General features: G+C 52.2%; 1 protein-coding gene across 2 annotated transcripts; it reads left to right on the plus strand.

Moving 5' to 3' along the window:
• The first annotated feature begins 39 nt into the window (after positions 1-39).
• GRHL3 (grainyhead like transcription factor 3) lies at positions 40-19424 on the plus strand. Of its 2 annotated transcripts, none has more exons than XM_056508968.1 (16): positions 40-122; positions 8108-8294; positions 8891-8952; positions 9952-10291; positions 10467-10546; positions 12053-12206; positions 12667-12778; positions 12899-12993; positions 14486-14644; positions 15058-15136; positions 15374-15507; positions 16061-16095; positions 16735-16823; positions 16925-17010; positions 17782-17846; positions 19305-19424. In XM_056508968.1, exons 1-16 carry the CDS (start codon positions 106-108, stop codon positions 19417-19419), a joined length of 1809 nt encoding a protein of 602 aa, XP_056364943.1. In that variant the 5' UTR covers positions 40-105; the 3' UTR covers positions 19420-19424. The 2 variants fall into 2 exon arrangements, with proteins under 2 accessions (XP_056364943.1, XP_056364944.1); XM_056508969.1 differs by having other exon boundaries at positions 9955-10291.
• Positions 19425-20196: the final 772 nt, after the last annotated feature.

Consider the following 20196-nt stretch of genomic DNA (forward strand, 5'->3'; position numbering starts at 1 on the left):
GCTGCCGCCCGGCCGGGCTGCGGTGCCATAAATCAAACACCTCGCAGGCGATGTCTGTGTGAGCAGCCTGCGAGCGGAGCGCGGCTCTGCCTCGACCCTCCAGAAATGTCCAATGAACTCGAGTAAGTGCAGCGGCTTCGCTCCCTTTTCCCACTTTTCTCGCTGCCGGGGCTGGATGAGATTCCTGGGTTGCTCCTCTGCCTGTCCAGCTGTTGGCACGGGGAGTAAAGGACGGGATGGGGAAGTTTTCCTGATTTTCTGTCCCTGTCTGAGCTGGTGCTGCTCCGGGGAGGAATCACTTCTTGGGAAGCCCTTCTGGAGAATCACTATGGGAATTATTCTTGGGAATCCCTTCTTGGGAATCCCTTCTGGAGAATCCCTTCTTGAAAATCCCTTCTTGGGAATCACTTCTGGGAATCACTTCTTGGGAATCCCTTCTTAAAAATCCCTTCTTGGGAATCCCTTCTTAAAAATCCCTTCTTGGGAATTCCTTCTCAAGAATCACTTCTTAGGAATCTTTTTGGGAATAAATTATTGGGAATAACTTATCGGGAATCACTTCTTGGGAATCACTTCTTGGGAATCGCTCCCTTTTCTTTGGAATTTGTTAAAAATCACCATCCTGGTCACTTTTTTTATCCCCAGCCTAAAAGTGACACATGGGGTTTCAGTCTAGAGGTGACTCTGCTCTGCCTCTGTCCAACAAAATCTAACAGGAGCTACAGGAATCTGATTTAATTTTATATATATTAATTCGAGATGACACCTTCCAAAATATTTACCAGTTTACTTTATAGGGGTGGGGGTTGTTGTGTGTCTTTTTGGGTATTTTTTCCCTTTTTTTGTTTGTTTGGGTGGAGAGTTTTGTTTTTGGGTTTTTTTTTCCTTTGTTTTTTTTGTTTGTTTTGGCGTTTGGTTTTTGGGTGTTTTTGTTGTTTGTTTGTTTGGGTTTTTTTTGTTAAGTAAATGGATTCACACTACGACCCTATCAAGTAATTTAATCTTTTAAAGAACAAAAAGCTTTTAACATCTATCGATCTCGTTTCTAACTTTGGCACCTCTGAAATATTTTGGAGTTTTGGATGCTGATGTTATCGGCACAACATCTGGTGCTTTGCACCTCTGAAATAAACTCAGACAAGTGTCAGATCGGCGTGACAGGGAATAAAGCAGCGATCGAAGGTGCTGAACGCTGCTGTCAGTGCGTGCCCAGTGTCAGCCCAGTGCAGAGCCCGGGCTGAAGGATTCGTGCGTACAAATACTGAACCAAGGAACAGAAATTATACATATCTGTGTAGAGATCTGCTGCTTCCAAGGTGTTTTTTGGGAGAAAACCGCACGCCTGTGTGTGTTTACAAGCCTGACAGAGCTGCTGTGTCAGCCAATCTCCTCCTAATTAAGAGCCCTGAGAGGCGCAGCAGTAATTATCATTAAATAGTGGCATCGATCTGCTCGGATCGATGGAGGATCTGCCACTGAAATTCTCGCTTTGGGAAGTTTTTGGGTGATTTGTAACTCGGTGCTTTTTAGGTTTGAGAGCGAGGGATGTGTTCGGCTCTCGGGGTGTGCGATTGATGGATTTCTCGCTAATTAGGGCCGGGCAATTACACGGCTGCTGCTCCTGGTAATGCCCGAGCTGCCCGAGAAGGGGGAGCGGCAGCCGGGTTTGGGGATTTTGGGACACCCCGCTGTGGGGCTGCCTTCGCTGATCCTTTGGGATCCTTTGGGATTCCTTTGCGAGGACACAGCCGCAGATCCCATCTGTGAGAATTCCGCTTTTAGTGCAGTGGGGGAATGAGCCCCGGGGGAGGAGCGGCCCGGCAGAGCCTGGGGGACATTGATGAGCCGGGGGCAGCTCGAGAGCTGGGAAAGGATTCCCTGGGACCGAAGGACAGAGAAACCTTCCGCCCTGGGTTTGCTCTGGGGAAAAGGTGCCAGCGGGGGGAGGAAGCTGAGAAGAGGCTGCTAAAGCCCCTCGGCTCTAAGGAGCTGCGAATTCGGGGAGAATCCCCCGCGTGGAGTTTGTAGGAGCAGCCTTGGAGCGGTGTCCGTGCTCCTTCCGCCCCCAGGCTGAGCCGGCAACATCTGCCCAGATGTTCAGGAGCTGATATCCCAAATTTCTCGTTCAAAAAGCCAAGGAGAAGAATCCCACCTCTCCCTTTGGGGTTTTGATTTCCCGGAGAGGACTGGGAAGGGACCAGCGTGGCCTGGGAGGGGGAGATGTTTTGCCTATTATAAAATATTCTAATGCTGATTTCCATAGTCTCCTACCCTGAACCTGTGTCTGACTCTGCCGTGCGTGGGCTGGAAGGAGTTAACCAGGAGTTACTCCCAGTTGTGGTTTTGTGGTCGAAACCATGATCGCCAGAAGCAAATTTTTGTCATGCATAAGGTGTGTTATTAAAACTTGAGTTATGCTCCTGGTGAATGAAAAGTTAAAGCCCTTTTATAAAATCCTGGCAGCAAAGCACACAAGGGATAACCGTGCTGGAGCAAGGGAGGCTGGCTTGGATTTTTTTTTTTTTAAGTTATGTAAAGAGAAAAAGAGATTTGTAAATTAAAGAAACAACAATCAAATCTCTGCTATGCAATTCCCAACAAAGGAATAAAAGCCCTCTGAATAAACTCCAGACTCAAAGCAGGGGTGAATCAACATTTGCACAGTATCTCTGCTTTGATGCTTTGGGTCATTTTCAGCTGATTGGTCCATGGGAATGATTCCAGGGGAATTTGCAGAATAAAGATCATTCCTCTGAGGAGGATCTGCTGTGCTTTGTTTGAACTGTGGATCAGTGTAAAGTATTCATCCAAAAATGCACTTGTACTTGGATTGCACCTGCCAGCCCTTGGGATCTGCTGCTTGGCAGGGACAGGGATCCTGGAGTCCAGTGTGCTCAAGGAGGAAAAAGGCAACAGCTGAAAAATGTTCATTAGTGGAACTCATTATTGAATGTATGATTATATCCCACTGCTCACAGCCAAGTTTCCAAGGCTTGGAGGATAAGAAATATGGAAGAGATCAGGTCTGGGATATGGGGAAGGAGCTCCTGGCTGTGAGGGAGCAGCTGTGGCTGCCCTGGGCTGGGATGGACCCTGGGACATGGGAGGTGTCCAGCCATGGCCTGGGTGGTCCCTTCCAGCCCAAACCACTCCAGCCTCGTGGGATGCTTCATTCCTTGTCCCCTGAGGTGTCAGTGCTGTTCTGGCTGTGGCTCTGATCCTAAACCCAGGGTGTCACTGCAGCAGGGTGTGCTGAGGGAAGCTGAGACCCTTGAGTAAAGCTGGCCTTTGTTCTAAGCACAGATAACCCATAATAGCTGACTACTGGCTATAAAAACCACATTACCTGAAGAGCAGTAAACAAGAAACAAATTTTGTTGCAGAAGTTTGTGTATTACAGCTACCACTGGTGGGTTTTAAATCCAAATCTTGTAAACCCATGAATTTATTAAATTTTATTTTATTTAAAAGTCACAGCTGTTGGAGTTAGAGAATATACAAAAATTACCTGTGCAATCTTCCTTTTGGTGAGTGGAGGACTGGGAACCTCAGTGCAGAGTGTGAGGGTTTGTGTCCAGGAGTAACTGTACATAAATCTTTAAACTGTACATAAATCTTTATCTGTCCACAACGAAAACAGGAATGAGAGTGAAGTTTACAGCAATATTTCAGAAGTGCCAGATGGGAGCAGATGCTCAGGGCCTGGTTTTGTGTCTCCCTTTGGAGTCAGATATCCCTGAAACTCAGGACACCCCAAAACTGAACCCTCTGACATCAGAATCAGCCATAATTCCTGAACTGCAAACGGGTTCTGTGCTGCCATTTGTTTCGTTAGGCAGGGGAGGCACTGGGGCAGGGCTGGTTTGTGGGATGTGGGGTGGGTGGGTCCCTCCAGGGGGATGGGATCAGGTAAAGCACAACCCCAGAGCACAGGGAGGAGCCTCAGAGCCAGCCCAGCGCTGCTGAGGTTTCCTGCAGAGCTGCTGCTCTCTCCTCTTTGCTGCACAGCTCAGGATGAGGCATTTTAGTGCCAGTCCCTGTCCTTGGGTCCTTGTGCTGTGACAATAAAAACTACAAAGGCAGGAGTGAGCCTGGGTGAAAAAGGATGAATATTGAGCTGGTTTTGTGGCAGGGGACCCAAGAGGGCAGGAGAAGGGGATCCCTGCACACTCCCTGGGAGGTTTCCTGGCTCCTTTTCCAGGATCCAGGGAGTCCCCCCTGAGCTCCACTGGCATCCACTGATCCCTTTGGAATCAGGAGCCATTTCCCAAAGATTCTCATGGTGGCCCCTTTCCCTCCCACCCCGGGCCAGGCTGGTGCCCCCTGTGCCCCACAGAGTCCATCCAGGAGAAGCTCCTGCCCTGCCTGTGGCTGAGGCACTGCTGGCAAATGAGCTGAGTTAACCCGGGCTGAGGGTGCAGAAATGGCCCTGCACAAAGCCACTGACAGAGCCCACATTGTTCCCCAGCTGCCAGAGAAAACAGCCCAGGAAATCTCCTGGAGGCAGAGCAGGTCAGGGGCCATGAGATAGATCATGGTCTCCTGGGCCTGTGCATTGACACTTGTTGTGCTTGGCACCCCTGCAGTGTTTTTCATCATTACTCTGTGTTTGTTGTGTTTCTTCCTGTGTTTTTTTTCCCCTGGTTCTGTCTCTGTTTGGATTTTTGCCTGGCTGTGTGAGTGGGACAATGCACTCACTGCTGGCTGTGCTGTCACCTTGTCTTCAGGTATGCTTGTTTATTAAACCTGCAAAGAAATTACAAAATCACAACTCAGCTGAGAGGTTTGGCATCAGCAGTGAGGGCACTTGGTGGATGCTGTCCTCCCTGACAAGGGTTTGCAGCTCAAATCTCTGCCCAGGAAGCAGCTGCTGCCCTGTGCAGGGCAGTTCTGAGCCTCCCTCTATTTCTGACAAGGACCTGGGGAGCACCAGGGTTATTTCTAGAGGGAGGAGAGGGCAGTGCCCAAAGCCAGAGCTAGTGAAACCCCCACAGGAGCTGCCTGGGGCACCCCTGAGCTCCCCAGGGCTGGGGTCTCTGTTCTGTGGCTCTGAATTCCTGCTGCTGCTCTGACAATGTGATGCTGCTCTGCAGCCACCAGCAGCTGGCATGGCCAGAATTCAGGTTGGAGGTTTGATCAGGGGTAGTGGAGAGAACAAAACAGCAACACCAGGCTCAAAGGGCAGCAAAGCCTCCCACAGAAACCCAGCAAGGGCAGGAGGAGCACAAGGGCTCTTTCCTGCTTGGCTGATGTCCCCTCCTGGACCCTTTGGGCATGTCCTGAGTGTTTATCCATCACCAGGAGAAACTGGGGAAACAGAGCTGGGGTGGGCTGGAGCAGGAGAGGGGCTGGGATCACCTTGTGTCACACTGCAGGTGTTTGCAAACAAACACTGCTGCTCCCTGCCCCAAATGCTGCCCTGCACATGGCCCAGGCTCCAGCACACAGGGGGAGGTTTCTGCTCCCAGGGTTTGTGTTTCCTGGCCTGGGAAAGGAGCTCTGGCTTTGCCAAACAGAGCAGGAGGCTTGGAATGGCCACGAGCAGGGGGCACCAAGGCAGTGAGGAGAGTGAAGGTCAGGTGTGTTGGATGTGGATTTGGGGGTCCCTTTCCTGCAGCTGTGTGCTCTGAAGGGCTGGGGGAGCAAACTGACCACAGGTGCTGTGGGTCCTGATGTCAGACAGGTGCCTTTAACCAGGTCACCACATGCTTATCTCAGGTCACCCTCTCTCAGGTGACCTTTGGGAGCAGGGTGAGAGCAGGGCCAGGCTCTCTGCAGGAGGAGATGGGGAGGATGCTCCTCATACCCAGCAGGGTGGGCTCTGAGGGGTGCACAGGCTCCAGGCACATCCCAGTGCTGCCAGGGATCCTGTGGCACACAAACAAGGTGGGTAAAGTGCAGTTCCTGTCATTGTGCCAGTCCTCAGCTGGGAGCAGTGCAGCTCCCCTGGGGTCTGTGCAGGCTCTGAGCTCCTCAGGGTCCTGCCTGGAGCTCCTGCCGTGTCCTGCTGGAGCAGCTGCTGTCCCCACCCTGCCAGCCCTGCCAGGCTCTGCTGTTCGTGCTCTGTCCCCATCCCCAGTCCCTGCCTCTGCTTTCTGCCAGGTTTCCTCTCTGCCTTTTGTGGTTTCTCCCAGCAGAGCTGAGGCAGGGAGGCAAAGGGAATCACACAGGGAGTGCTTTAGCTGAGGGAGAATAAAGCTCCCAAGCTTTTCTCCTCATAATTTCAGTGCTTTTTTTGAGCTCCCCTATGCTTTGCTGCTCCATCCTGCCCCGGTGAGTTCATCTCTGCCCATTCCCAGTGATTCCCATTCCCAGTCTCACCCTGAGCTCAGCCCTGCTGCTGCTGATTCTCCCTGGAGAGGATGGGATTGGGGATTCCTGCCCGGACAGGACTGAACAGCGCCGGCACCGAGCGCTGAAACCTGAGTCACGGCCACGGCCCTGCTGGAGAGGGAGGGAGGGAGGAGCCGGGGCTGCGAGAGCAGCGCCAGAGACAACGAAACTGCGAACACCTGCTGGAGTTTCAGGGGCTGGGCCGGGGGCAGAGCAGCTGGCTCGGCATCCCCATCCTTATCCTTATCCTTATCCATATCCATCCCATCCATATCCACATCCACATCCATATCCATACATCCCATCTATATCCATCCCCATCCCATCCCATCCCCACTGCCCATGGCCCCAGAGCTGCAGGAATTTCGAGCCTCAGGGCAGCAGCAGGGCTGGTGCAGGTCGGGTGTGCAGGGAAGAGCAAAGGATTCCTTCAGGAACTGGTGACACAAACAGCAGAGGCCCTTGGTGGCCTCATGGAAAAAATCAGCTGTAATTCCTGAACTGCAAAGGAATTGTGTGCTGTCATTTGTTTGGTTAGGCAGGGGAGGCAGCAAGGCAGAAACCTGAGCCAAGGAGAGCTCTGGGGTCTGATCCAGGAGCATCCCAGTCCCTGCTTGGTTTGTGTTTGGTGCAGGGTGGCAGATCCCCATCAGGGATGCCAGGTTCCTTCCAAGAGGGGTTATTGTTCTCTGAATGATTCACTTAAAAGTCTAGACCAGGACTTGCTATAAACCCATGGAGAGTGGCTTAATGAAAACAACATATTCCTTCTAAAAGTGCAATTAAATTGCAGCACTCATTGCTGCAACTCCTGAAGGTTTCCTTTGCCTTCCCATGAAAAAACAGCAGCAGGTCATGGTTTAACTCCAGTCAGCTCTTGGCAAATTTGGAGATTTAAAGTTTTCTAAACCTTTCTGTTAATAAACCCAGCCTTGCCCTTCCTGGGCATTTCCACTTTGAGGAAAAAGGAATTTTTGTCCCTGGAGATGTTATTTTGGTGTGAGCTGTGCTGGTGACAGAAGGTGTGACAGGAGCTCCACTGGCTCAGGGGCTCAGGCTCGATGATTTTTGGGGTCTTTTCCAACCCAAACAATTCTGTGATCCCAACCTCCCAGGGCATGCACGGAGGCACTGCTGGGCTGGCTGCTGGAGGAAAAGGAAAGATGACCAATGTTTGGGTAATTAAGTGTCTGACAGTTTATTAACATAAGATGGAGAGGCCTGGAGAAAGTGCCAGGAGTGAGGACAGGCAGGGCATTATTTTGGTGTGTTGATTCTCACGTAGTCCCACGAGCCTCACCTCAGTCAGGAATTTTTTGGTGGAAGGGAGGGGGTTGCGATCTGCCTGTCTGCTTCCCTCTGAGTAAAATCATCTACAAATGATTGGGGAAAAAAAAATTAAAAACCATGAACTGCAGCAAAGGAAAACAATGGGGTTTGATTTCATCTGGGCACTGAGTGACTTTGTCTGGAGCTCCACATCCAAGGGAAAATTGTTCCCTGATGCTTTTTTAGTGCCCAGCACCCCCTGTGGCAGGGCAAGAAGGAGCAGCTGTGGGCTTGTGCCTCTGGGCAGGAGAGGGAGCAGCTGCCCCTGGAGGGGCTCTGGCCTGGATTCGTACCCAGCTACAGCAGCAGCGCTGGTGATCCCAGAGCTCTGGAGTTCAGGAGATCCTGGATCCCTCCCCCACCCCACAGAGCCTTAGGGGAGCCCTTCCCATGTCCATGGAATCTCTGCGGGAAATGCTCCTCCCTCACTGCCCGTGTCCCTCAGTTTTAGATCCGTGCGTCTGATGAAGAATGACACCATGAACTTCCAGAAATTCCCCTACACCAGCGAAGATGAAGCCTGGAAAACCTACCTGGAGAATCCCCTGACTGCAGCCACCAAGGCCATGATGAGGGTGAACGGGGACGATGACAGCGTGGCCGCCCTGAGCCTCCTCTACGACTACTACATGGTGGGTGGGGCTGGGCTGGGGGGAAATCGGGGGAAAAGAGGGGTAAAAGAGGTTAGAATAGGTGTGAAATATGTGTGAAACATGTACCACCTTAGGAGGGAACCCCTCTGCTGAGCTCCCCCATCCCCTGAGCCCCCCCAGTTGTTTATCCAGCACCACACAGTGCCACCAGTGTCCCCAGTGGTAAACTGAGGCACAAACCACCACTGCAGGGAATCCAGAACAGTGGAAAACCTGAACCCAGGTGCTCGAGTCTGGATTTTTACCCCTAAAGAGCAGCACTGCTTTGAGGGCTGCTGGGCTGGAACAGGGCTGGGCCCCACCAGTTTCATTCCCCCAGCACTGCTGTGGGATGGAGCTCTGAGAAATGTGATCTGATTTATCCCTGAGTGGAAGCAATAGCATTGATGCTCCCACTCCAAGGTCCTGCCCAGAACAAGCTGCTGTTGCCCAAGGTTATTTATTAGAGCCCAGCTCTGATAAAACACAGGGTTTTATCTGGGAGGCTTCACTTGCTCCCAGCCAGGCTAATTCTGCTCTGTTCTCCATGAATAAAGTCCAACACTAAATGAACTCTTTGCTCTGCTCTGCCCTAGGTCCCCAAGGAGAAGAGGATCCTCCCAGCTGGGATGATGGGACGCAATGACCTGGCAAAGAGGTTGGCTTCAGTTCCTGCTCTCTGCAGCTGCCTCACTCTCCTGCAGCTGCTGAAATGCAGGATGGGGCTCTGAGCTTGCAGAAAATAGACATCAAAGCACGGTGTTATTACCAGCAACAGTGCAGCTCATTAACCCTGAGACACACATTAAGATTCCTTAGGCCAGGTCCCAAGCAGGGATAAATGGAGCTACACCCATTTACACACCTGAGCATCTGTCTGGCTGTGTTCACAAGGGTTGTGCTGATCTGCAGCAGCTGAAGAAATTGCCTTTATTTCCTATTTTGTGACCACTGCAAAGGGCAGAAGGATTGAGCACTGGCAGCAAGAAGGGAATGGCCAAATCCTCCTTCATTCCCTGGGCTGATGAGAGTTTCTGTTCCACTCTCCCAGGATTCTCTTCCAGTGACTCCCATTTGTCCTTTGAGGTTTTCAGATAATTAACTATTAAATTAATGGCTCATTTGCCACTATGAGTTCAGTTCCCCTTCCTGGATGCTGTGTACTTTGGCACTGTCAGTTTTTAACCACTCGACAGAATAAACCTCAAGTGATACTTCTCTCCTTCAGAAGTAAACTGAGCTCAGCTGATTTTGGTTTTTTCTTCCTGAGTTGCTGGAGTTTGTGAATTTGTACAAAAGTTGTTTTTCTTTTAAAAAAGGGTATAAAAATCAACTTTCAGCATCAATGAGCCATAAAAAGACTTATGATGGACATCCCAGAGAGCAGTTACCTTTCTTACCAGCCCTGCTGCTCTGAGTGTGTGACAGCTAAATAAAGGAGCAGTGGATGCAGCCCCAAACCATGTCCAGGCCATATTCCCTGACTCCCTGTGACCACCCCTGATCTGCTGAGCCCCTCTGGCTCTGGCTGGCTGCACTGGGAGCTGTGGGTGGGATTCCCCAGGGGCTGCAGGAGCTGGCTCACCTGGCAGCCAGGCCAGCAGCACATGCAGGCACTGGGGGTGCCCCTGTGCCCTGAGGCAGCACCTCTGTCCAGCAGGCACTGCCATGGGATGGATTATGAGCCCGAGCTCCCCTCCTTCGATGGCTCAGCCCACCTCATGAAGCTGCTGTCAGAAAACGTCTCGGTGAGCCAGGAGTTCTGCGAGCTGCCCAAGAAGAACAGCCTGAGTCTGGAGGCCGTCCCTGCTCCTCACAAGGCAGCCCTGCTCCCCCCAGGCACCAGCAAGCTGGAGGCCACCCCAGACAACTTCCTGGTGGCCCCAGGGGACGTGTATGACAGCAGCTCCCTGAGCTCCCTGTTCGAGAGCCTGCCCCTGGCCCCGGGCCAGCAGCGCTGGCAGCCCGACAGCACCTTCAAGGAGGATCCGCAGGAGGTCAGGGGGCTGGGGGCTCCTGGGGCTTGCTGCTGTTCCTGCTGCATTTCTGGGCTGTTCATGTTGATTTTGGAAGTGAGGAGGGTCGGTGTTTTGTCTGCTGTGGTGTCTGGGAGAAGGTGGATGGACAAAGCAATGAGAGATTCCCCTGATTTGTGTTTCCTCCTGCCTGCAGACGCTGCTCTTCAGTGACATCCTGAAACCCCAGGCAGAGCCTCCCTGCCCCGAGAGCTACCCCACAGATGGAGTGAAGAGGTAACAGCAACCCAGGGCTCTGAGCTCCAGGGAGCTCCTGGCTCTGTCCTGGGCATCTCTGTCCTGCATCCCTTTGCTGTCCCCAGTCCAGCCTAGGCAGTGACCCCTGCTAATTACAGAGACCCTTTGTGTCTCCCTGTTCCCAGAGCAAGGTGCTGCCCCCTGAGCTTTCAGACCCAAGCTGAGATTGTTCTGCACCAGACTGGGGCCAGTCCAGGGCCAGCTGCTGTCACCTCCCAGGGTGACAGCCCCTTCCCAGGGAGCTCTGCTTGGCTGGGTGACACAGAGGGATCCAGGTGGCTGCTCCATCCTCCCACAGGCCCTTGGAACGGGGTAAATGACAGGGAAAAGGAGGCTGGCAGAGCATGAGGGTGATCATCAGCCTCCCCTAATCTAAGGTTTAGGTTCTTAGCACTGTTAGTCAGCCTTGATTTTAGAGGGTGCCATGGCCTCTCATTCCTAAAACATGAGAGGGATTTCTTCCTCCTTTCCACCCCTCTGCCAGGCAGAGCTTTGCTGCTCCAGATACCAAATCAAACCTCCCAGCAGGTAACATTATTTCACCTCCCACTTTTTATTTGCCTCCTGAGTCAGCTGACTGGGTGACTCAGCTGTCAGACGTGGGGATGTTCACACAGACAGCAGTGTCTCCTGAGCCAGAGGCTCCCAGCTCACTGTTTATTTGTGCACTGAAGCTCTCTGGCTCTCCTGGCTCCAGATAAGAGGAGCTGCCAAGCCCATCTTCAGAGATGGCATCACAGGAGGTGGAGCAGGAAGAAGATGGGTTGGTGACTAAACAGGGCACTTGAAGGGTCTGAGTGAAGGCTCCTGTACAGGTGGTGGCTTGCAGGGATTCCTCACAGCAGAAACCAGCTGTGGCCTCATGGTTTCAGTGCTCACAGCTGCTGGTGGAGGCCTGAGAGCTTCTCAATTCAGGCTCTTCTTTCAAATTTCCTTGCCAGCAGTGACACCTCTGTGTGCCACTCACTACAAAGTTTTTCTGTAAAGACTGAAGTTGGTGCCCAGCACAGTGAGAGTCCCACGAGCTGAGATTCTGAGTTCAGCTCTGCAGAACCAAGCAGGTGTTGGTGTCCTGCAGGTCCTTTTTCTACAGGACCATTAAAGGAGAATCTTCCAGTTATGGGCATGGATTTGGAGACAGGAACCAGAGTTTAGGATGCTGTAAAAGTCTCAGTGCAGGATCCCATTTCTGTGTGTTGAGCAATGGTTCTGTTGCCATCCACACAGAAATTCTGGCTGCAGTCACATCCAGGGGTTTTTAAGCCAAAACCAAGGGGTAAAATGAGGCTGTTGGAGCAGTGCTGCTCCCCAGGGTGTTGGGGAGGATCAGAATGTGCTGTGCTGTGTCAGGGTGTGTGAGGTGGGGAATGGAGCAGAAACTGGAGCCTGTAACCCGTGGGGTGGAGGCTCCTGGGGCTCTGTTTTGCTTTTGCAGTGAAACAGCAGCATGTGCTTATTCATCCTTCTCTCTTTGTTCCATCTAAGTGACTTTGAATACACTCTGGGGTCACCCAAAGCCATTCACATCAAATCTGGGGACTCTCCCATGGCCTACCTCAACAAAGGACAGTTCTACCCCATCACACTGCGGACAGCTGGAGACAGCAAATGTTTGCACTTGTCCTCAAATAAAGTGAAGGTAAGAGACAGAGACAGGCTGACAGCTCTGCTGACAGCTCAGGAATGGGACATCCAGCAGCTCCACTGGCCTGGGAACAGAGCTGAACATGAGCAGTAGTGGCTTTGTGGCTCATGTTGGCTTAAAGGGATGGATGGGATGGATTCAGCCCCTCAGGATAATCCTGTGGTGCACTGCAGAGCCTCTGGGGCAGCTGGAACCTGTCACAGGAGCTCAGGGATGCACAAAGGGCCAGTGGGGGCCCTGCTGGGAAGAGCTCTGGGCCAGGGTCCCCATCCTGCTCCTGGCCTGGGAGCAGCCCCTGAGATGAATGTGCCAATGGCTGAGCCCAAATCCCTGCCCTTCCCTCCTCAGCTTGCCCAGCACCAATTCCACGTTTCACAGGGCAGTGCAGGGTGGAGGGTCGGGAGGGCTCTGCTCCTGCTGTGAGCTGAGCTGGGCTGTGCTGGCTGTGTTGCAGAGTGTGGTGATGATTGTGTTTGACAATGAGAAGATCCCCACGGAGCAGCTGAAGTTCTGGAAGCACTGGCACTCCCGGCAGCCCACGGCCAAGCAGAGAGTCATCGACGTGGGTACGAGGGGCTGCCACTCCTGGGGGCTCCCCTGGGCTGGGAGTCTGCCAGGGGCGGGGTTTGGGGTGGGAATGGCACCACTTCAGCCCCAGTGTGAACTGCTCCTGCCCTGCCTTGCAGCTGACTGCAAGGAGAACTTCAACACGGTGCAGAACATCGAGGAGCTGGCCTACAACGCCCTGTCCTTTGTGTGGAACATCCACGAGGAAGCCAAGGTACAAAGTGCCCTGGAGGGAGCTGGGAATGGGGCTCAGCTGCCTCTGAGAGCCCAGCACTGCCCCAGTGCTCAGCTGAGACACACAGAGTCCCAAAGCCAAAGCCAGGGCTGCCCCAGGCAGTGTTTGCCTGGCAGGACAGCAGCAGGACACCGAGCTCAGTGTGTGTTTAAGCACTGCCATCAGCTAATAAACACTCTGGGTACAGCCAGACTGGCTCAGGGATGTTTTCTCAGTGCTGATGGATAACTGAAGAAAGGGTTTTGCAGCAGTTCAGGGCTCTGCTCCCAGGTAGCTGCAGCCTGTTTAAATAATCCCCAGCCAGGGAACAAACCCTTTGCAGGCAGGGTGATGCAGACAGGACTGACCTGTGGGATTCTGTGCCTTGTGGGATGTGGGAGGAAGCCAGGCAGGTCACAAGATCCCTTTTCACCTTAAAACCAGGAAATTTATTCCAGCAAGGTCTTTGCAGCTCTGCTGCGTCTTCAGCATCTCCTCAGTCTGTCATTAACACTTTGTATCTAGTGGGGATTGAAAAACAGATGAAGTAACTAAGAAAAAAATGAAAATCATAAATACCCCGAGTGTCTGAAGCTTGGGAAAACCCTGCTTGGCTTTGGGATCTCAAGCCCAAAGGCAACCTGGGTCTTTTACAACCCAAGAGGTTAACAAATGTCTTCAAGGCAGAGCTGTCAGAAATGGAAATATGTCAGGTATGTGGCAAGCCCTGGGGGCACCTCAGCAAAACTGGATTTAATTCTTAGCAGAAACTCTGCTCATGCACTGGCCTGGGGCAGGTAGAGGTGAGACTTCAGAGAGCTGCAAGGGCTGGGAGTGAGGCAGGAGGGGGCTGGGAACAGGAGGAGGTGGGGGTTGGGTGTTTGGGTATTTGGGCTGTCCATGGCACCTGTTACTTCTCTCCTTCCAATCAAACTTCACCACCCCCCAGTGAAGAGGTTTTCTTTCCTAGGAACTGACTTGAACTGACATCAGGTTTCAGGGCTGAAATCTCAGCTGAGAGAGCTCAGGGATCTTCTCCAGCTCCAGATCTGTCCCTCAGGTCCAGGGGAATTCCAAGGTCACACCAATGACTGGGAAGTTTGGAGATATAATTTGGATTAGAGCTGTGCTCAGCTTTTCCAGAGTTCCCACTGGAGTTAACTCTCTCCTGGTGATAAAAGAGCCCAGTGTGGGATGAGTATTTATTCAAGCAGCACTGCTGTGCAATTCCTGAGGCTGCAGCCTTGCCCTCCTCCCTCCCTGCAGGGCTTTGCTGTCTGAGGGTCCCTTTCAAATGAAATCTCAGCAAGAACATCCCGAGGCAGGATTTTGGGAGTGGGGGGCTGAGTTGAGGAGCTGCAGTGGGTGTGGGGAGGCTCAGGTGGCCCTGGCAGGGCTGGAGCAGCCTCAGCAGCTGCTCTGAGCCTGCCCTGTGCTCCCAGAGCTGCCTGAGGAGGTTTCCAGCACCAACAGCCCCTGTCCCTGTCTGCAGGTGTTCATTGGGGTGAACTGCCTGAGCACAGACTTCTCCTCACAGAAGGGGGTGAAGGGAGTCCCCCTGAACCTGCAGATCGACACCTACGACTGTGGCAGTGGCAGCAGCCAGCTGGTGCACAGGGCTGTCTGCCAGATCAAGATCTTCTGTGACAAGGTACTGCACTCTTCCCAAATTCCAAAACCCAGCTGGTCAGAGACCCTGAGAATAAACCCAGAGAGGCTGAGAGCCTGGAAAGCCCAGAGCTGTGACTGTGCCTCACAATAAACTCTAGTTTTGACTCTACTTTTGATCTATTGTTAAATATCAAAGGAGATGAGAGTTTCCTTGGAGATTCTTCCCCAATCTCAGCTACCTTCCCATGGAAAAATTTCTCACAGCTATTCTTGTTTGCATGTTTCATTTCTAAAAGCAAATTTTAGTTTTTTTTTTCTAATTTCTGAGTGTCAGAGAGTCCTGGCTTGGGTTGTGGAAGGTCCCTGAGGTGACCATTTCTGAGTTCAGGCTGCCCTCACCCCAGAGGAACCCTCTCTTGCCAATGTCCTAAACTTTGCTGGATCTTTCCCCAGGGAGCAGAGAGGAAAATGAGGGATGATGAAAGGAAGCAGTTCCGAAGGAAAGGAAAGTGCCTGGACTCCAACAACAACGGTCAGTGCTCCGTGTGCTCCCTGCTCTGACATCCCTGCCTCTTCTCTCCCTGGATCTGCTGTTCCCCAGCCCTCAGGCCCTTGCTGGGCTCCTTCCCTAAGTGCTCCAGGAGCTCCCACCAACTTCTGGGACGGTTCTGGGCTGCCCTGGAGGTGCTGCAGCCTCCAGCAGTCCCGGGAGCCTCGGAGGAGGCCCCGTGTGCCAGGAGCTGAGATGAACTGGACTCTCCACCCGTAGGTCTGAAAGGCTGTTTGCTCTCTGGCTTCAGAGGGAACGAGATCACCTTCCTGCGGCCCGAGAGCGACCTGGAGACGCAGCCGGTGCTCTTCATCCCCACCGTGCATTTCCCCACCCCCCAGAGGTGTGGCTCGGTGAGTCCCTCCCTCCTCATCCTCATCCTTCCCGGCCTGGGCATCCCCATCCCCACAGCCCTGGTGTGATGGAGAAATCCCAAACCTCAGCACAGCTCTGTGGGATTGGGGTGAACTCCTTGTCCTGAGTGAGAAAACCTTGCCAAGTGTTTCCAGCCAGATACTCCTGTGCTTTACACACCTGCAGTTTCCACAGAGAGCTGCAGTGGGAGCAAAAACAGTAGGAAATAAATTATAGCAAAATGGGGCCATCTCAGTCCCAGTGTGGGTGGGACATCCCCCCACTGTGCTCTGTCCAGTGTCCTTCAGAGCTCCTCAGCATTCCCTGCCTCAGAAACCACTGCCTGAGTTTGTCAAAAACAGGGAATCTGGGCAAGTCCTTTATATCAAATTCCATTTAATCTAAGAAACAGATGTTCGGGTTTAATTGTGTGGGGAAACTGATGGGTCAGGAGGAGGGAAATGATGTTTGGAGTGTGCCCAAGTTGCCTCCCCCTCTCTAGCAGCCAGTGGTGCTGTGCAGACTCTCAGATCCATTTCCTTTGCATTGCAGGTGCTCCCTCCTGCTGTTCCCAACTCTGCAAACAGGTGAGGATGCAGCACTGTGAGCTTCCCACCCATCAGCTGCTCTGTTCCTTTGGGAATGCCAGGCCTGGTGGATACCCCAGGGCAGGATAGCACAGCTCAGTGTCTCCCTGATGCCCTGAGAGTCAGAATCTGAGTTAAACCTTGTCCTGGAAGGGACTCAGGGCTGCAGAAACACAGACACATTTCTGTCCCTCTCAGAGTCACTCCAACACCAGCTGCTCCCTGATTGTCCTGCTGTTCTCATGGAGACAATGTTTGAAAGGGAAAATAAAAGATCACAACTGTCACTGAAGGGTTCAAACACAGCACCCAGAGGCTGGCAAATTAAACAAATAAATGAAGTGGAATCACACTTGAAAAGTAGAATCTTTTCTACTTCCCAGCCTGGGCCCTCTGTGTGGGGACACCAGTGGGGAAGCAGTGCCAGGAGGGTGCAGAACTTTGGGTTCAGTGACCCCAAACATTCCGTGGGCCCTCCCTGAGCTGCCTGTGTGCTTTAGGCAGGAAGTTACAGCCCTGCTGCTGTAATTACAAACCAACAGTTAATTGCTGGATGGTTGTTCAGTCAGAAGTTGAGGAGCTGGAGCTGTTGTGTTTGCTTTGCTGTTCTCCCTGCTGAGTGTTGTGTCCCTGGCCCAGGCTGCCCCTGAAGAGGAGCGGTGCCTCCTTCACCGAGGACTTCGACCCCTCTCCTCCAAAGCACAGCAAGGATGAAGATCCTCAGAGAGGTAAATAACCCTGGGACCCTGAGTTCCACGAGCCCTGGGAGCACTGGGAGCACTGGGAGCACTGGCAGGGACCCTGAGCACGCTGCCCTGTTCTCTTGCAGTGCTGCTCTACGTGCGCAGGGAGTCTGAGGAGGTGTTTGATGCTCTCATGTTGAAGACCCCGGATCTGCAGGGCCTCAGGACAGCTGTGAGTGTCCCCAAACCCCTGGGAATGGAGATAAAAGGGAATGGGGTTGCTGAACAGGGAGCTGCTCGTCTCTCCTGCCTTGGGCATGGGAATGGAAGTGGGAGCAGGAGCTGAGTTCTCCCAAGAGCTCCTGGCGTGGCTGCAGAGGGAGGATCACACCTCCTCCCCATCCACATCCCCATGAAGTCTCTTCTTGTGACAGCACATTCATATTTTCCACTGCCCAACACCTTTTCCATTCTCCAGGCTGGAGATGTGTGATCTGAAACCCTCCCTGGCCTCGTGCTGGAATTCCCTGGCTGTGTTTGAGGAGCACAAGGACATATTTGTGTCATGGTTATCTGCAGCATCTCTGATAACCCAGCCCTCTCTGGAGACTGCTGGGAAGGAAACAAACAATAAACCTCCCAGATTTGGGGTGGCTTTATGGCTGCACTTCAAGCTCTGTTGGTTTTACAAACTTTTAAAAATAGGATTTTTTAAAAAGTCGGTACAGAGGGTTCTTTACCATCTTCTCCTTCCCTCATCCCTCACCACAGAGAGACAAAAACCTTCATGAAAAACATTTGGCAAAATGCTACAAAACTCCTGCCACCCTCAGACCAAAACTGAACTGGCCCAGGAGAATGTTCAGGTCATGGTTTTGTTCTCTGGAGTAAAACTGAGGGGGAATCCTTTGCTGCTGAACACCCAGCTCGGTGCTCTCTTTCATTTTTTACCATGGGAATTTCACTTTACAAGCACAAAGATTTGCCATGTTTTCTCTCACAGATTTCAGAAAAATATGGGCTTCCTGAAGAAAGCATTTATAAAGTCTACAAAAAGTGCAAAAGAGGGTAAGCTAATCTCTCATCTGCTTTTATGCTGTGCCTCCAAACCTGTCCTCTCCAGCCCCTGCCATTGGCTCCAAGAGCATTTTAACAAGATAATAAAAGGTAGAGCCATGTCAGCCTCTGCTGTTTGGAGCATATAAAATCAGATCTTTCTGGGCTTTAAAGATTTGGGATAATGCTTGTTTGTATTATATTTGTTTGGAGGGTAAAGTCTCCCAAGGAAAGGAAGTTGGGTGAAGGTGGAATTGTTTGGGGAGTTTAATGGTGATCCTTTGTGTCTCAGTCTAAAAGCCTGAGGTTATGGAGAACTTATCAGACAGGGATCAGTGTTTGCTTCTCCAAAAAATGCTGGAATGTCCCTGGCTCAGGATGAGGGATGGGCTATAGTGAACATCTGAATTTGTCAGTAGTTCCTCCACCTGTTGCTGATGCTGCTCCTCTGTTAGGCCCAGAAATGGGAATTTTCTCCCCAAAGGAAAAGAGCAGCACTGGTGGCTTCAGGGAGAGGCCACCTCAGTGAGTTTGGCTCTGGTTTTGTTGGTGCCTCCATCTGATAAGCAGTGAGTGCTGTTTGGTGATGACAGGGAGGGAAACCAGGCAGGAGGAGCAAAGAGGTATCTCATGAAAAGGAAAGGCCACGCCTGGAAATTAGATGAAATAAATCCTTTTGACACCTGGTTTAATGAAGGCTGGACGTGACCCATGGCAGCAGCTCCTTCTGAAGTGTGGGGAGATGGGAGAGATCTCCACTCTGGCTGGTGGCAGGGTCAGGCCCAGCTTCCTGCTCCCCCAGATTTAATTTTCAATAATTTTATCCTATTGCTCCACCCTAAACAATCTTCTCCCAGTAATTACAGCTTGAGGGGCAGATCTTCATCTGCTGAGAGCAGTGGGGCTCGGGGACCTGCCCCGGCCATGGCCCTTGTGGGATGAGCTCAGCAGCTGAACTCAGTCCCTGGTGACTCAGCAGCAATAATGAGCAATTTTGGATCTTGGTGAGGTTTGGTCTGGAGAAACAATCCAGGCTCAGATTCCTGATCAACATCCCTGGGCTGGTTTGTGATTTAGAGATCAGGTGGGAGCAGGGCACAAGAGGCACAGGTGACTTCTGGGGCTCCCTGCTCTGAGACAGCTGGAGCTGAAGGGATCAGCTCTGCTGGGAAGCTTTTGGGTACCCCCAGGGTCTCTGTGGGGCACCTGTGGGAGCCAGAGCTGGGACCGGGGCTGGGGCTGGGGCTGGGATACAGCTGGGGAGATCCCAGCTCACTGGGCAGTGCCAGACCCTGGGCATCCATGACAGAATTCCCAGAGTTGGCGACTGTTCTGTGCTGGATCTTTTCTTGTGTTGTGCCATGGCTTTAATTAATTAATTAATAGTTTAATTAACAGTGGTTGAGCCCCTCAGACTGGGGACTGCTTTCAATGTGCTGCATCTGATCCAGCCATTCCTTTTCTCTGTAGGATCCTGGTGAACATGGACAACAACATCATCCAGCACTACAGCAACCACATGGCCTTTCTGCTGGACGTGGTAGAGGCAGAGAACAAGTTCCAGATCATCCTCAAGGAGCTCTAAAGAGCTGCAGGCAGCACTTCCTGGGACTTGTTTCCAAGCTGGCACGTGTGACCCACAGAACTCAGCCCTGTGCCCCCTCTTGTTGCCTTGACTTGAACCCCCCATGGCCCTGGGGCCGGGCCACAGACTGCTGTGAGATCATCCTGTGAACGTGGAACTTGGCTCTGTTGAATTTATTATTATTATTAATATTATTTTTTATTCTATTTTATTCCCTTTGGCGCCAGGCCTGAGGTGCTGTTTCAGAGCTGGGCACACCAAGTGCCAGTGCCAGGCCTGGCAGAGAGCAGAGCTGGTGCCCTGGCAGGACTGATGCCAGCCCAGGCCTTGGGCTCTGCACAGACCCTGCAGAGCTTTCCCAGCAGGGCTGAGCCCAGCTCTGAGCTCCTCTCTGCCACAGAGACTCTCCCAGCTGCAGTCACAGCTCCTGCTGGATGGACACTCCTGCTGGGCAGCCTCCCTGCCACCCTCTGAATGGAAATACCACAGAGGCCTCCACAACCCTTGTTTATACATTTCTGTGTTGTTCCTTTTGTATTTTATATGTGTATAAATATGCATTGTTTTATACTGGACTCAGTATGGTGACACAGAGCATTTCAAACACAGGCTGCTTCACATTTCTCCGTGAACTCCTTTTGTAACTGTGTTGTTGGTTGTGTTGTTTTGGATATTCTGTAGTAATAAAGGCTCAAGGACTGAAAATGAACCATTTCCCCCAGCTCTGGAGTCTGGCCAGGAGCCAGGGCAGGGAGGTGACCCCAGAGGCACCAGAAG

This window comes from Oenanthe melanoleuca, chromosome 23, assembly GCF_029582105.1.
Source record: "Oenanthe melanoleuca isolate GR-GAL-2019-014 chromosome 23, OMel1.0, whole genome shotgun sequence".
NCBI lineage: Eukaryota > Metazoa > Chordata > Aves > Passeriformes > Muscicapidae > Oenanthe > Oenanthe melanoleuca.

What these genes read in the sequence shown, in the direction of transcription:
- GRHL3 (XM_056508968.1), top strand. An exon ending in GGATGAAGATCCTCAGAGAG is followed by an intron (nt 16,824 to 16,924) that starts GTAAATAACCCT and finishes GTTCTCTTGCAG; the next exon opens with TGCTGCTCTACGTGCGCAGG. An exon ending in TGCAGGGCCTCAGGACAGCT is followed by an intron (nt 17,011 to 17,781) that starts GTGAGTGTCCCC and finishes TTTCTCTCACAG; the next exon opens with ATTTCAGAAAAATATGGGCT.